At 37.4% G+C, this 18,155-nt stretch overlaps 1 protein-coding gene across 1 annotated transcript in view; it reads left to right on the top strand.

Annotated features, from left to right (window-relative positions):
- Pappa2 (pappalysin 2) overlaps positions 1-18,155 on the top strand; it is a 213,367-nt gene that overhangs the window by 147,423 nt on the left and 47,789 nt on the right. Inside the window, exon 18 of the mRNA XM_013015620.1 lies at positions 17,570-17,738. Coding sequence (XP_012871074.1) covers positions 17,570-17,738 — 169 coding nt within the window. The remainder of the gene's footprint in view (positions 1-17,569; positions 17,739-18,155) is intronic.

Genomic DNA, 18,155 nt, shown 5'->3' with positions numbered 1-18,155 from the left:
AGATGAACACCAGCATTCTGGGCCCATGGCTGACCTTTATGCTGGGGAAAAATGAGGTCTCTATCCAGATCTCTGGATGTTCTGCTTCACCCCTTCCATCTATCTGCCTGGGTAGGGGCACTTGAAAGTCTTTCGTGGACACAGCTTTTCTGGTTGAGAAACTGGATGCTTGCATCACAACATGAACATCAGTTAGGGCTTAAACATTTACATTTGCAAGCACTGTGCTAAGGAGAGATTAAATTATTTACTGTGCTGTGTAAACTGATTAAATCTTAGTTTGCACCTGTTTATATAGCAGGCGAGGGATTGGTAATCAGAAGTGTGCAAGTTGGGTATAAATCACTGTCACTTGTCACTTGTGTTTACCTAACAGACTGTGTCAGCCTTGTTCTTCCCATGTGGAAAAAGCCCAGTGTTGTAGAGATGGGGCCCTGAAACCCTTTCTAGGACATGAGTGCGTGAAGAAAGTAGGCAGAGGAATCAGCCCACAGAAATCAAGAGCATGCTTATTTTATGCCACTCTACAATAGAGTGGGAGAAAACACAATTACTTGATGGCTAGATTTGCAACTTGTTTACATGACGGAGCAATATATTCAACATCCATGTGTCTTAGATTTTGTCTCCTTATTACAAAGGATAGTAATGAAGTCCAGCAACATTATTTTGCAGCTGATAGTTGTATAATTCACCAAAATCATTGTATAAATGATTAAATTTAGTACATATGCCATACTCTAGCTGTTACTCCTTGCTTATTTCTTTTGTAAAAGAAGTGTAATTTTTTCCAAGTCTTTCCATTTCCTTATAAAGGGTACAATATCATTCTTTCTAATGGAAGAGTAGAATTCAATTGTGTGTACAAATATATATATGTATGTATATGTATACATATATAGTCTGATTTGTTAGTTTTTCTGTCTTTGGGAAGGTAACGGGGTGCCCAGAAAAGGTAGGACAAAGGGTGAATAAATGCAGCAGTGGTCTTCCCTAGGCATTCGATTGAAAATGAACTATACAAGTTGTGGTTGAGGAATGAGGGGAACACTGGGAGAGATCAAGAGAAGGGGGTGACACTATTCAAAAAGAAATGCACTCATTACCTGACTTAAATAACTCATTACCTGACTTGTGTAAATGTATCCCCTTTGTACATCACTTTTACAATTATATATATATATATATATGTATATATATATATGTATATATATACATATGTATATATATACATATATATATATATATATATACATACTAAAAATAAGGAAATGGGCTTGGAAGGTGGTAGAGCACTTGCCTTGTATGCATGAGGCCCTAGGTTCGATTCCTCAGCACCACATAAGCAGGAAAAAAAAGCCAGAAGTGGCACTCTGGCTCAAGTGGTAGAGTGCTAGCCTTGAGCTGAAGAGCTGAAGGACAGCGCCCAAGCCCAGAGTTCAGTCCCCACGACCAGACCCACCCAAAAAAACCAGGAAATGACAACCAAAATATGAGCAGAATGTGTTCCCACCTTCTTTTTCCCAAATCTGTGTTCCAAGAGAACAGAAAGCCACGTGCTGGCTCTGACTTGATCTGAGAGCTCTGTTCCAGATATATCCATTCCACCTGGGGATGGCAGGAAGGCATGTTTGCCTTTGCACAGTGAGTAGCACTCTGCTTCTTGAAAGTCTTCCTCCTGTGTTCTATCATGCTCACACGTCTTCCTTTCTAGCAAAGAGACAGACAGAAGGCAGCTAGTGCACAAAACATCTTCCAGGCACCTGCCCTCAGCCGCATACAACTGCATCCCCCCTCTTAAACTTTCTAGCACTCACCCAAATAGCGCTAAAAAGCTGGGCATCAAAATCCTATCACATGAGCCTTGGGGGAGCATTTTATGTTCAAACCATAATCTTCCTTTGCAGCACTAATAGTATGTGGTATGACACTTGGTGCGGCTACAGTGACCTCTCATGAGAGTAAACCATCACTGGCGTGAACAGCATTTCCCCTGCAATGGACTATGTAGTCAAATTGTGTCGTTCTGTACGTTTTGGTGTGTTGAATGTAGTTTTGACGTTTTATCATGGATTGATTGGACTACAACTGTACTGTTAAATCAAAGGATATCTTTCTATCCAATTGTGACGTCCATGCAGCAATAGTTTGAAAAGCTTCCTATGCCAAAGCAATGTGTAACCAAAATCACTGTTCTAAAGGAAACTTTGTTCTTCTTAAACAATATCTGTCATGAGCTTGTTTTTGTTTTTAAATTTCTTTATTGTTATTGTAAAGGTGATGTACAGAGGGGGTTACAGTAACGTAAGTCAGATAAAGAGTATATTTCTTTGGGAACGTCACCCTTTCCCAGATCTTGACTACCAGTGGTTTTTTTAAAGAAATCCTAGAGTAAACTTCCATCTATTTTCAAAATTACTGTATCGGCCCTTTTGTATGGCAGATTTTGGCATGTCATTTTTAGGATTCTTATTTTGAAGGTAATAGAGAAAATACAAATAGAACTAGAACCAATAAGCTTGCAAAATGTCATGGATAAGGAAGCTTTTACCTTTTTACAATGTATAATACACACACTTTCTTTTAGACTCTTTCGATTTTCTTCTATGTAATTTACTTCCACATGCACATCAACATTAATCATTCCTTTGTAATTTCATTAGCCTGACTTCCTAGGAAGCTAAAATAAATGTGTGTAACTTATATTTTATCAAAGAGACCATATTATATTCTCGCTTATCATTCATGGCTGCTTTTTCTCATTACATGTTATCTTTACCTGTGAAGGTTAGGTTAACCTCATTAAGGCCCATAATTAATTTAGCTTCTAAAGAAAATACTTCAGACTTCTCACTTACTTAGACATTTTCTCCTTCCCTGCATCATTCCTGAGAATGCCATCAGATGATATAGTAGTCAGATCTTCTTGAAGGTAGTTGCGAATAGCCATGCTTTTTATTTTGACTTGAACTCTGGGCTTGGGCACTCTCCCTGAGCAACTTTTGCTCAAAGCTAGCACTCTACCACTTATGACACAGAGCCATTTCTGGCTTTTTCTGTGATAAATTGGACATAAGATCCCCATGGACTTTTCTCTTAGTATGTACTTTTTCAATGCACATAAAAACTATTTTAAGTTCTTTTTTTTTTTTTTTGTCTGTTGTGGGGCATGAACTCTGGGCCTGGGCGCTGTCCCTCAGCATTTCAGCTCAAGGCTTGTGCTCTACCACTTGAGCCACAGCACTACTTCTGTTTTTTCTAGTGGTATGTTGGAGATAAGAGTCTCATGGACTTTACTGCCCAAGATGGCTTTGAACCATGATCCCCAGATCTCAGCCTCCTAAGTAGCTAGAATTACAGGTGTGAGCCACTGGCACCCAGATCATCTAAGTTCTATAAGCACAATTGTAGATCAAGACTGGGTTCAGTAAGCCTTAAATCACAATTACTTAATTTTGAACATACTTTTGGCTAGTGAAAGCCTTCAGTAGAACTCTGTCTGATCTAATTTCAGGAAAGAACCTGGATATGTACTTGACCCATCAATACACACACTTAGATTAGTGTAGCAGAGAGTTAAAAATGTAGGTGTTGGTGTCTATTCTATCGGTTTGTTGACAATTATGGTGGCAATGATTACTTGTTGTGTGCCATGTGCTAAGTATTATATATACATATATGTATATATATCCATGTATTTCTCATGGCAATAATATATTTTATTATAAAATTTTAGTAAAAATTTCTGTAGTAATGCAATGCCTTTTTGTATATTATTTTTGTATATTCTTATCCCCCAGTGCAGATGAGAATACCGCAACTCAGAGTATGCTATAGCCGTCTCATGATCATTCAGACAACAGAAGGCAAACACGAGTTTTGAACCATCCTAACTCAAAAGCCTAGGCTCTTGGTTTGCAATACTTTTTATCTTAAATATTTCAAGCCATTTCTCTGGACTTCTTTTCCCTTTTTGTAAAATAAAACCTTGAATGCTTATACTTCTGAAAATCTGCTCTACTATACTTTTTAGCAAATAGAGCTTTATTAGATCTTCTTTTTTTTCTTTTCATAAAGAAAACAAATTTGTTTTCTTTTAGAATTAATGGAGCTTGCCTACGTGGCCCATGTCCAATGCCTTGTACTGCATAGGGTATAAAGAGAAGTTGTCCTAATTTAGATAGGCATGGTGCTGCATGCTTGTAAGCCCAGCACTCAGGAGGAAGAGCTAGGAGGATCATAACTTTGAGACTATCTTAGGCTACCCAGTGGAGACTATCTAATAACAAAGCAGAAACAACCAACTATTGACACAAATCAAAAGACTGTATAGCACATTGGCTTAACACTTTGGAGGTAACTGACATAATTTATTAACATGAGACAAAAAAATCAGTGATTGTAATAAATACAAATATTGTGCACTTCAATGCTAGATTCTTAGAAAGCATTTAGAGAACTAGAATAATTCTTAGATAAGTATTTGTCTAAATAAACAGAATTTTATTTTCTTCATTGGCTGTGTTCTGGTGACTTATTCTCCATTCATTTAAAAGAGAAAGGGATCTAGGTTTCCTTTGAAAATAGGATACTAGGAGCCGGGCGCTGGTGGCTCACGCCTGTAATCCTAGCTACTCAGGAGGCTGAGATCTGAGGATCGCGGTTCAAAGCCAGCCTGGACAGGAGAGACTGTGAGACTCCTATCTCCAATAAACCACCAGAAAACCGGAAGTGGCGCTGTAGCTCAAGTGGTAGAGCACTTGCCTTGAGCTGAAGAGCTGAGGGACAGCGCCCAGGCCCAGAGTTCAAGCCCCACAACCGACAAAAAAAAAAAAAATAGGATACTAGGTACATTTTTGAGATTTATGGACTTGAGTTTAGAAATTACACATTTTCACTAAAATTTCTAAAGAATTATTTTAGTTAAACTAAAAGAATTTCTTTCATTCAAGATTTATATCCTGCTTACCTAATTATACAAGCTTTGGAGTTAGTGAGATGTAAATTTAAATCCTAACTCTGCTATATGTTAGTTCTTGGATGTTAGTAAGTCACTGATATATAGTGAACATTATTATACTTATTTGCAAAGTGGAGATAATAAGAGTACTTACAAGTTTTTGAGAATTAAATGTGTCAAAATGCTAAAGAAACCTTCTGGCCACCACCAGCATCATGATTATCATCATTACTACCCCTACCCATCACCATTATTATCACCACCATTACTGATAGACTACTGCCCACAGCACCACCACCTCCTCACTACCAATACCCCTCCATCACTATCATCACTATCACTGCCATCACCACCTCCAACAGCATCAGGATCATTATCAACGGTTATCACTAGCATGATCTTCAGCAGATGAAGGGCATTTATAAATTAACTTGTACTTACTGGATTGGATTTCTGACATTAAACATTTAAGAATAAATAGTATCAGCTATGATGATTTTGTTTTTTAACAGTGGCTGTTTTCTCCTCTTTGTAGTTGGTTCTTATATTCTAGAACAATAACTTAGAATTCAAAGGAAGAGGGTACAGGTCTTTGATTGCTAGATGGGAAAGTAATTGTCCCTTCTTAAATAAAAGACATACACATCCCAGCACAAAGTTCATTAAGAGAAAAAATGTACTTTCCTCTTTCAGTTAGACCCCTCTATATATGTTTTATATTAAGCCCTGGTCAAGTCACTGAGTTGTACACATTCTACAGTAGCTGTAAGTAGATCATAGAAGGAATAAAGTGGAGGAAAGCAATCTAAACAAACGTGAATATACATCTGGACATACTTTAATAAGTAGGGTAGCAAATGAAGTTAGGCTCATCTGGAAGGCAAGTCACCAAAACAGGTCTTAGACATATGATGTCAATATTTAATTTCCCCTTCTTTTTGGACAATAGCTCAAACCTCTGAAGTTCCATTGGTTTTATGCGACCATAGTAAGTGGCATGAGGGCTAGTTGGCCAATGAACCAAAAACATGTAGCAAGGTAATACTAAAAGTTAAATATTCTGGATTTATATCTTCTAAAAGTTGCTAAAACAAGCTAGTGACACACATATTGTGTGCATATGTATGTGACTAGCTGCCAAACCTTTATACCTGTTTGCATGTATGCATATGGTACATTCATAGATCCATGCATAAGTATGTGTGCATTATCTATGATCTTCCAAGGAAGGGAAACATTGATCTCTGTATGCTCATGCACCTGTAAGAAATACAAATTTGTTTTCTGTCCATTAAGACTTTGTCTGACTTTATAATTAGCAGTTAGAGTAAATACATTCAAAGTTTGTCCTAGGAATACACAACTCTCCTGCCATTGTAGGATAATGTGAGCTTTGAGCGAATGTATTGCAACTTCTTTTTTCCCCTTCTTTTTTATTTTAATTTAATTTTTTCATTGTGAAAATACTGTACAGAGGGGTTACAATTACATGGGCAAGGTAATGAGTACATTCTTTATCAAGCATTGTTGCCTCCTCCTTTGTTTACCCTTCCCATCCCTTCCCATTTCCACCCCCTCCCCCAAGTTGTAAAGTTCATTTTTTGACATAACGTCTTGTACTCGTATTGTTGCAATGGGGCCACCTGTATCCCTATTTAAACAATTTGTTTTTTCCCTTACCCTCCACAAATTATACCAACATCAAATACAGTGAAAGCAGGGGTTATACTGTGGGGAGGGACATACAGAACAACAAAGAAATCATCTTATAAATATGTTAGAAATAATCGCAAGAAAGAAAAAACATTTGAATCTTTATCTTGGGGTTCATTTTAGCTAACATCAACTTATCTGACCGTTTCTGCTTGTCTCAAACATATACTAGTAATTGCAAATAAGGGAAACCATGGGACATATGTTTCTTTGTCTGGCTTACTTCACTGAATATAATTTTTTCCAAGTCTTCCCATTTCTTAACAAATGGGGCAATGTCATTGTTTCTGATGGAGGCATAGAATTCCATACCACATTTTCTTGATCCATTCATCCACTGAGGGACATCTGGGTTGGTTCCATATCTTAGCTATGGTGAATAATGCTGCAATAAACATCGTTGTGCTGCTAGCTTTAGTGTGGTCTTGTTTGTGATCATTTGGGTAAATGTCCAAAGGTGGGATTGCTGAGTCCTAGGGGAGCTCAACGTGGAGTCTTTTGAGGAACCTCCATTCTACTTTCCAAAGTGGTTGAACAAGTTTACACTCCCACCAACAATGCAGTAGGGTTCCCTTCTGTCCGCATCCCCTCCAGCATCTGTTGTTATTAGAGTTCTTTTTTTTCAAAGTATTCAATGTATTAATATTAGAAAACAAAAATATTTTACCACATCTAGTTACAGATGCAAAATTTCTGAACAGTAACATAAGAATCAAGTAAGATAATTGACTGAGATTTTATCTTAACCAAGCTCTCAGTCTATTTACATTCTTTGGCTTATATATACTCTTTATTTATAAAATCTAAATACTCAGGTATTGTGAAAAAACAAGCAGTTGGTTTGCATTCATCATAAGTGATGAATGATGAATTCACTGAACACCACATGATTTGGGAAAAGAATATAAAATGCCAAGATGTCTATCAATAGATTTGTTTGGGTATAACCTGATTTGATTATCTAGAATACATGTACATGACACATACATAATTGGGTTGTTATTAAAACATTAGATGAAGAATTATTCTGTATTTATAGAACACTGTGATTTCAAATATAACATATTTAAAACTCTAAATCATGGACATAGATTATTATTACTTAGAAAAATAATCTATTGATGTATGAATGCATTGCTAATGGGGACTGTTTTGACTAGTTACTCATCAGCCTCTAAGCCAATTGCTTGATTCCTTTTTATTTTTTAATTTTTTTTAATTTTTATTTTTTTGTGAACATACTGTACAGAGGGGTTACAATTACATGGGCAGGTTAATGCGTACATTTCTTATCAAGCATTGCAGCCTCCTCCTTTGTTTACCCTTCACATCCCTTTCCCAGCCTCCCCCCCAACCCCTCCAATCCCAATCCTTCTCCTTCCCCCCCCCAAATTCCCCCCCCCACACCAACATTGTAAAGCTCATTTTCGACATGACAACTTGTACTTCTTATTGTTGCAACAGGTCCACCTGTATCCTTAAACGACTTGTTTTTCCCCATCTCCTCCACAAGTTATACTGACATCAAATATAGTGAAAGCAGGGGTTATACTGTGGGGGAGGGACATATGAAGCTACAAAGAGATAATCTTATAAATGCGTTAGAAACAAATTGTATTGCAACTTCTTTTGATTTCATAGAATGAAACTCTGCTCAAAGCCTTGGCCATGCAAATTTACACCTGGGTAGAGGCCAGCTCACTGCTACAGGCTTTGCAGGGCTGGCAACTGGCATACAGATCCTCACTTCAAACACATCACATGCTAGACTTGTAGATGTCCTTGTAACCTCAAATCCTAAGCTACAGGGCATCTTATTAGATAACTCTCTGTGGTATGTTGATTGAAAATTTTTCTATTAACTGAAAACAAATCTTGACTAGGAGTTCTTTACCTATAAACTAATAAGACTTTCCTTAAGCCGTAACTTTACACCCTGATGCTTTCTTATTTTTTTCCAGCCTCTTGCTCTGCCTGTGTTTCAGGCTCTGCTAACACTTTCTTTAGCCTAATGTGTGAGCATGTGGTTGGTGATCTTGCCATTGCTGTCTAATGATGGGGTCAGGCCAGGCCAAACTGATTCATAAACTGCCTCCCTGTGGGTTTCTGGGTGTGACAGAAATATGAAGAACTAAGTAGGGTGGGAACACTGAGTAGAATGTTAACATCATGCACTCATCACACACAGTGAGGAGAGAAAGAGAAGACAGATAGACAAAGAAGCAGAGAGAGAGAGATGGGTAGATAGGTGAAAGAGTAGTATGGGGCTGAGTAGATCCTTTGGTCATCAGGGAGAATGATTTCTGCTGCTTGGTAAGCATGTAGCATTAATTGTGGTACTGGTTTAAATACACTAACTTACATGATCTTCTAATGAGGCTGTTAAGAATGCATGATCGCTCCTATTTTTCAGATAGGAAAAAGGAGGACAAGAATTTATTTCAAGCTAATGATTTATAAAGAGGCCAGGCTGTAGTTCTAGCATTAATTTTATCTCACAGCATGTGGTTTCTGCCACTCAGACACATGTATTTCCTGAAGAGAATCACCTGGTGCAACCACTAAAAGCTTGCTGAAGGGTCACTGTGACTTCTGCCTTCAGACAGGAAAAACTGACCAAGAAAATGGTCTTCATCCATTTTCTCTTCAGCCCACATCAAAGGATGTAATGTCAAGGTGGTGGATGAGTGAGTTCCTATGTGAGGTGTGTGTGTGTGTGTGTGTGTGTGTGTGTGTGTGTGTGTGTGTATGCACACATGCATTCACTAATGTACCTTTGTATACTTCCAATCACATTTCACTTTGAGTGGAATTAACCAACAGAGATACAATTATGCCTTGAAGAAAAAAATACCTATGCTGAAACTTGAATATAGACAAAAGATTACTCAAAAATGAGAGAACTTGGAAGATGGGATGAGCATATATAGTTCATGGTCCTTCTCTGAACCTTTATTTTCCATTGGACTCAATCTAGGCTCTCTTCCTGAACTAAGTGAGTCCTTCCTATTACAGAGGGAAAAAGTAGTGAGAGAAAGAGAATGGTTCACTTTGCTAACACTTTGTCAAATCTTGAACAAGCATTACTTTAATACCTCTATGATCTTACATACATACTTGTTCTTGCAAGCTACCATGTCTATCTTCTCCTTCTCAGACTATGAACATGCCTCAGAGTGTTTTGTTTTGTTTTTATCTGATAATCCTTAACATCTTTAGGAAGTGTTGGATGTTCCTTTTGGATTTCCATATATTAATAACTTTGCACTATAACAGAATTTCTATTTGATTCTAAAATGGAAAGACTTAAAGCAGTACACAGGGATGTTTTAAGTGCTGAATGACTAATTGCTGAATGCACATATGAACTGACAGATAATTGAATGGTATAAGATAGTGAAGATGGTTTCTTTGTTTTAGGTCCAATTAAGCCCTGCTTTTGTGTGCAATCTCAAGTTCCTTAAGCATGTACCAATAGGAATTCATACTAGGATTCTGAGCAATAATTGTAGTAAATTTTCTGCATGTTAGGTTTAAATTTTGCATACATTGGAGAAACTAGCTAGTTTACTCTATGGAGTGTTACTCCAGAGAGTGTTACTCTGGAGAAAGGACCAGAAAATCATGGAATGGGATGTTGTGAGAGTTGTTGAACTTAAAGCGAGGCTAGCTGAGGTACACTGGGGAAATGGAAGATGGAGAAGGAACCCTAAATTGTGGCATTCAAAGGTAGTGACAGAGTGTAATTACACCTATCAGTCTGGATATCTATGCTTTAGCAGCATAAATTCCAAAGACAGAAAGGAAGAGTTAGACATATAAATAGAACAAACAGCCCCTGTACTTTGAGGCATTAGCAAGTTGTTCACTCTGACAGATGGGCACTGTTTTGCTTGGGAAGAGAGTTTACTAATGGAGCATTTTGGTTTGAATTAAAGAAGAAAGGAAGTCCAAAACCAATATGTCTGTTTCGATGATCCTGCTGATACTATTTCTTTCCTAGAAGAAAGGGATGGGGCAGGCCATCAGGATGCTTGGTGTTTCAGAGCAGAGTAACTACGGTCAGCTTTGGACTATGAAGCCTGAAGTCTGCCTTCTGTCTTTTAAGGATACTGGCCTGAGAAACAGGCCTACAATTGGTTAGGAGGAAACTTGGCACGGAATTTGGAAGTGATGAGGGTAGGAGAGAGTTCTAGATCAATACTGCTGAAGGTTTTAAATGTATAGGACTCACTCAGGAGAAACTTCTTAAAATTCAGATTCTGAATATGTCAATCTGAGGTAGATCATAAAATTTATTTCTTAGAATGATTCCAATACTACTGGGATATGATGTTAGTAGTAAGGGGCCAGACTGTATTTTGAATAAAGAGACTGTTTAGTTTGGGTCCATAAACTGACTCTGTAGCAGAAAAATACACTTGGCCAATGAATACTTTAGTATTTACCTCTAGAGAAATAACACTGCTTCCTCTTCTTCTTAAAGCTCCTGTGTAGAACAGGACAAGTGCATCCGTGCAAGGGAAGGCAATTTATTTGCAGCTTCATTTCCAGGAGTAGAAATGCTTTTATGTTATAATGCCAGCATTGGTAGCAGAATGAACATAATATATTGACTTGTTGATTACCTTCTGGCAAGTGGCTTTAAGTTTCTAAACCTTAATTATCTCATATATATATTACCTCATTTATACATTCATTGAAGAAAATGTATTAGCACCTACAAAGTACAGAACATTGTTCTTGGAGCTGAAGACAAAGTCTATCATGTCATCATCCTGATATTACAGTAGGGGTGAGGCTGTTAATGAACAAGTAGAACCAATAAATAAATACATTATAGACTCTACAGTCCATTACAAAGATGTTTTATTTTTTAAGTGAGGAGGTAACATTAGGAGATGAGAAAGAAGAAAAGTAGGGCAAACAGAGGGAATGGTACCTAATTCCTATGGTAGGGAGGATACTGGTTTGTACTTGGGCACCAAAGTTAGCATGGACTAAGTATATTAAAGAAGGCAAATATGAAACAGAATGAAGTCACAGAACATAGGATCCTACTTTGTGGAGCCTCACTGGGCTAACATGCTAAGTTTGAGTTTATTTATTTATGTATGGACGTATTTATTTAGCAACCAGAAGCACTCCAAGTGTTCTCTACAGGAAAATGACCTCATCTAATTGATTCACTTATTTTTTTTAATGTTCTGTCCAGCTGAGGGGAACGGAAGAGATGTGAGGATTTCAGAAATATTTGAGGTGTGAAATTGATGTGAAATTGCTGGCTGATGGAGGTTGTGAGAGCATAGGGGGCTTAGGAACAGGTAAGACTAGGAGAGAGTAGACCAATGCGCCGTTCTGAATTCTAAAGTTGAGCAGCACTGCCCATGGTGAGGCCTTCTAATGATGGTGATGACTGAGGAGCTACATATATAGAGATACGGGAACCAATGATTCAGATAATACTCCCTATCACACAAATTGGGTGTGAGGATCAAATTGTATAGATACATATTTTTGTACATAATGACTAGGACTTAAATGTTATATACCTTAGTTTATTTTTTCTGTGCTTATTACTATTCACAAGGGAATACCCATCAGCGACACCAGATGCCCTTGAATGGCAAAGACATGATAATTCCTTCAGACTCAACAAATCATCCTTTTTATTTTCTCCAGTGAAAAATAAATATTACTTTTGAAAAGCCTTCAGTGGTGATAGAAGGATGGGGTAGACTCATGTGTGCCTCAAGCAACATCAATCAAATTTGCAGCCAAGTTTTGATTACAAGATCTTTATTTCTGGCAATGATGTAAGAAGCAGAAAAGGCACAGCTGGATTTTCAGCACGAGGTGGATACCACAAGTTCTGGAAATTGGAAAAGGCACCTTCTCACTTGGAAATTGTGGTGATTTGTCTGGAGAAGTTTGAAGGAAAATAAATGCAAACCTAACACCAACTCCAACTTCTCATAATGCTACTTACAAAGTAAGAAATCATAGAGTAAGATCACTCAGTTAACAACCCCAGCCAGAAAGCTAAATGCTCATCAAAGACCAAACAGGATGACCGCAGATTTGTTAGGAGAATGGTCTTGTTCTGGTTTCTACACTTACGGCTTTTTACTAGCTAAGGAACAAAAAATTTTTGATGTTTCAACCTGATTGCATATAAAAACTAATGGCAAGTTTAACAATAGAGTCTAGACTGGGGATATAAGTCAGTGGTAGAACACATCCAAGGTTCTGGGTTTGTACTGCAAGTAAGAGACAGAGAAAAAGAGAGGGAGAAGAGATGGGCGGGAAGAGAAGGGAAAAGTGGGGAGAAGAAAATGGAAGAGAACAGAAGGGAGAAAAAAGAAAATGGAATTCTGAGGCAGCCCCAGATTTGGTTCAGTAGACATGACAATCTAGGTTTTCAAAAATAGTTGTGATAAAAGTCTACAAATTCCAATAGGAAACAATTGGTTAAGTGGTGGAGATGCTATATTTTAAATTGAAAACTGTGAAAGTGTAGAGGATAGATAGGCTTTAGTAGAATATGTCAATTGAAAGGTGCTTGGAATGGCCTTTCAGAGAAGACCTGGAATCTCTGTTCTGGTAAGGAACTGTATGTGTGCATTGTCACCATTCTTTAAATTGTTTAGCCATTCATCTTATGAATTTAGAGTCTCTTGGCTCTTGATTTATACAAATAATAACTTTAAAGAAATGTAAGGTAAGAATTCAACAGCATTAAACTAGGAGAAAGGTAAAGATATCTGCATTTTAGTAGCACCACTGAAGATCAGAGTCCTGACACTGTTCTCTCTTAGTCAGATTAAGTGTCTCTAACAGAATAATGTGAGCTTGTTGGCTTAAACAACAAACATTTATGTCTCCCAATTACAGAATTTGTAAAGCCCAAGATCAATTGAGAGCACTCTTCTCAATTTTCATGCCTTTTATTTTCTCTGTGAGTACAAAGAAGGAAAACTCTTGAGTCTCTTCTTTTAAGAGCACTAATTCCATAAAAAAAGGCTCTATCCTGATGACTAGCTTACCACCAAACACAATCACACTGGGAGTTAGGAATTTCACATGAATTGAGAAGAAAGAAGAACTATTCAGTCCATATCACTAGGTAAGCCTATCACTAAGCCTGAATTAGGCTTCAGTCGGCTCCAGGGTCTTTCCAAGGAAACCAAATCTCTTGAAACCAGAAATAATCACAAGTGCTCTGATTTTGTGTGATAACTGCAATCCATTTTGAACAAAATGGCCAGAGGAGCTCATGGCATTCAAGGGCAAAAGTCTATTCTATAATCTCAGCTTCATTCCCTAAGTGAATATCTACAGGTGTGTACATCAGAAACATGTTCTTGGACTCCAAGAAACCAGCCAAGTGCCTTGAGAGCTGTTTAATGATAGGACTTCAAGAGAGAGGTGACATGTGTAATAACTAGAATATATTTATAAATGTACAAGTTAATCCAATGGATAACAAAAGACAAATAATTACACTTGGACATGATTAATTAAACAACATCACACAGTGAGAACACAGGAGGATATTCTTAGGAGAGGACCATAATGGCTCAATGTGCATATGACCATAGAAAAGGATGCATATCAAAATGAACTTCAAGAAATGGAAACGAAAGGTTTATTTATTGTACTGCTTGCAGTTATGTCTTTCTTCTTTCCTTTGGTTTATTTCCTGTTGTCACTGTTTTTGATTTCTGTGTCCATTGTCTTCTAGGTAAGTTTACCTGACTTGGGGAAGGGAATGGGAATCACAGAAATAAACAGTGGGACAAAGGGTGTACCAATGCAACACTAATACTCACTAGAAACTGTTGGAAATAAACTTTACAACTTAGAGGGAAGAAGATGGGGGAGGGATGTGGGAGAAAACGAGGGAGGGGTAACACAGTTTTTTTTTTTTAAAAAGATACTCATTACCTGACTTGTGTAATTATAACCCCACTCTGAACATCACCTTTACAATAAAATTTCAATGAATGAAAATGGGAGAGAGGTGAAAACTATGAAAAATCTCTAGAGAGATCACTGTATAAGACCATTTTCATTACAAGGGAGGAGAAACTGTGAGGAGATTCCACAAGGTAGAGTGGAATAGAGAAACTCCTGTTGAAGGGAAATAGGATCTCTCTCCTCCCTCTATCTACAAGCCTTCCCTCTCTGGTCCAAGGACCCTTGCTTTTGGGCTGAAGTGCATGGCTTATCACATTGTCTGGGCATCACTCAAAACATTCAAACACGGTCTTCTTTATTCCAGTTTGATTTGTCTACCCTCACCCTGAGGTTATTAAACTGGCAAGGAAATATATGAAATCAGCATTCTTGAATATGTTCCTCACTGGGAAGGGCAAGGGAGGACTATTTCCATGGTTGAAGTGTTCTAACCAATTCAGAGAAAAATACCACATGAAGTAAAAATATTATCATCCTGGCCAAGGAAGGGTTTCCTTTATAACCATGCTGACATGCAAGGATTTTACAGCCTTGCCTTCTCCCGGGTGTCAGTGGTATTGCCTACTCTCTCCATCTGGGGGCTGTTGATTCGACAGAAGCAGAGGAAGGATTTCATCTGTGGGATGTGGAAGAAAGGAGAGAGTCCCTGGGAGGGTTTAAACTCTGCATTGTGAAGTAAGCCTCATGTGGCAAAAGAATTGTAAAGCCTTCACGGACATAGATTTGACAAGGTATTTTTAAGTAGGACTTTCTTGAGTAGCAGAAGCCACATACCAAAGAAAATGTAGTGTGCTATTTCATTTCTATAAATTTCAAGAACAAAGAAAGCTAATCCAGGTTGTGAAAGTGCCTATAATAGAATACTTTATGTTGTGGGAGATTTTACTGAGAAGAATCACAAAGAGGAATGTTGAAGAGCTGAAATTGTTCAGGATCTTGGGCTCAGCAATATTACCAAACTGTATTCACATACAAAATCCCTCAGGCTCTATACTAATGTGTATTTTGATATGTCTAATTAAGTATTCACTTCAAAAACTGTAAACCAGTCATCTGTTTTTCTGCTATACTTACGGATGTAGCATGTGGCACTGGCACAAAAGGCATCTGGGATGTTCTAGAAGATGGAGATGCTGTTAATGACCCCGGAAAGAATTAAAGAACACCAGAACAGTCAAGTGACACAGAAGGATCTTAGGTTCTGTCACGAAGCAGACATAGAGCATAATCTACATCCTGCCTATGGGTTTTTGATTAAGCTTTACATTTCAGTATTTGCTAAAATATGAATAATAACATTTGCCTTTAAATGCTCTTTGAAGGAATCAAATATGTAATGTGCACAGGATTTTCCCCTCAAATAATTGGAAATATAGCTCAAAAATGATATTTATTGTTAATAAACAGTAGACATGTGGCAACAAAGACTATGATGCTAAAACATCCTAGTTTTAAATATTTTTATCCTAAAATAACTCTTGAAAATAAAAGTTGGCTTTTAATAATTGCCTAATTATATAAATAATATAATATATAAACACTATATATAATACCATATATTATGATTTATTATGTATGTAACATTTCATTTATTTCTAAGTAGGTATTATTAACATGTTAAGCTATTAAAGTATTTTTTGTTCTTATTAAAACTATTTGAAATCAGAGACAACTCCATGATTCAGATCTTGGAAAAAACTTAAAATCTTTCTGTGTATTTCTTTATCTACAAAGTAGGAATAAAAACATGACTTTATTAGGAGTGTTTTGATTAATCAATTTATTATGAGGCAATCTCTTTCAATATGCCTGATGATGTTAATTTCAGATCAGTGATTCAATTTAGCAAATATTTACTTAATGTCCAAAGTAAGCCAGATATTATTTTAGATTCCGAGAATTAAAAACATTAAGACACATCTTCTACCTTGTAGAAACTTCCAATCTAGTGGCAAAGACTGATGTGCCCATCTCTAGAAAACAGTATGACTAATGTAAATAGAGTAAGATATTAGAACACTGGGCAAACACACAAATCAGGGCACAATGGTCAGTGAGAAGTCTGCATAGGATGGTGGTCTCATCTAAATTCTGAAGAGAAATCATGGCATATGAAAATGGCAATTTAAATCCACCAATGCTGTAATGGCCAAAAGGTTATTTATTATTTGAGAAGTGCAGTTGTGTCTGTAACCACAAGAGTCTGAATCAGGACTGGGCTCTTACAACAATAAAACTGGAAGGTACCTTCTCTCTGCAATGAGTCAGAAGGGAATGGAATGGAATTCCATCCACCTTAAACAGCTTCTCTGGAGTCCATGTGTGTACACCAGAAGGAGGGGCAATTCTTTCAGGGCAGTATTGAGTCATAACTGCTTTAGAATCTGTGGAAAAGTATGAAAACTTTTCCAAGGAAAAATAAGCATGTAAATATACAAAAACAATTGTAGTAACCTCAGGGAGATTATTGCCCTTCCAAAGGATAGACTGAATCTGTTTTAAAACAATACTTGTACCGCTGCACCATTCTCCTCCTTGAAGAACCAACAGATATTAGAACAACATTATTGTCACAGCAACAGAGTATCTGTGTAACAATTTTTCTATCCTCTATACTCCCTAGCATTTTCCAGTGTACTTGCATGTGAGATTTCTCCAACATGAAACTGAACTATAAATAGATGCTTCGGAATTTCTCATAATCTTTTGGGAGAGATTTTTCAAATACTATTATTGCTAATCAATAGTCATGATTATTTTTCGTTTCTTAGCTTCAAGTTCAAAGTGGACTGATAGGACTTTTGGCTTAAATGAACTATTTGTCTATCTGCTGATTTGCCTATCTTCCTCACATATTTCTGAGAGAGAATCCAGGCTTCTCTGACGGTGGGTCTATTTTGTTTTATGTCTTATCAGTAAGTTCCTGAATATACAGTGCCTGGAAAGTGGAATCTGGAATCAAGGCAGTTGCAGCCCTGTGGTGTGTGAGCCTCTATCACCTGTTTTCGAAGGCATGTATGAATGTACCAATGGCTTCAATCTGGACAGTCAGTGTGTACTCCACTGCACCCAGGAAAGCGAAAGGGTAAGGAAGGCTCCTTGAGCTTTGCTTTGGATCAAGCTGTTCTTGGATCTTGGCAGCACCAAGAATGCTAAGTAGAAATTATCTGAAAGGATCCCAACAGACAGGACTTTACTCAATTGGGATTCTAACTGAGGATGTTGATATTATCACATAGGGAACTCAGCTAAGAGACCATGTTTTTGGAATATTTTCTCCCCATCTGAGAACATTTTGGGGGAAAATAAGAATCTGGTGAATAGGAGACTGGTACATCCCAAATAATACTAGAATCCTCATTTGGTAAAAATATCTCCTCTTACCAGTGACCACTGATTTAACTTGGCTAGCACTGCTAGTTTTATACTTTATTATTATTTTTAATAGAACAGAATCCTGAGCAGAAACACAAATTCCTCAGCAGGGTTGAAAGCACTCTTG

Source organism: Dipodomys ordii, unplaced genomic scaffold (genome assembly GCF_000151885.1).
Source record: "Dipodomys ordii isolate 6190 unplaced genomic scaffold, Dord_2.0 Scaffold27, whole genome shotgun sequence".
Lineage (NCBI taxonomy): Eukaryota > Metazoa > Chordata > Mammalia > Rodentia > Heteromyidae > Dipodomys > Dipodomys ordii.
The sequence above is the reverse complement of the archived record's forward strand: the minus strand, read 5'-3'. Positions and strand labels throughout refer to the sequence as shown.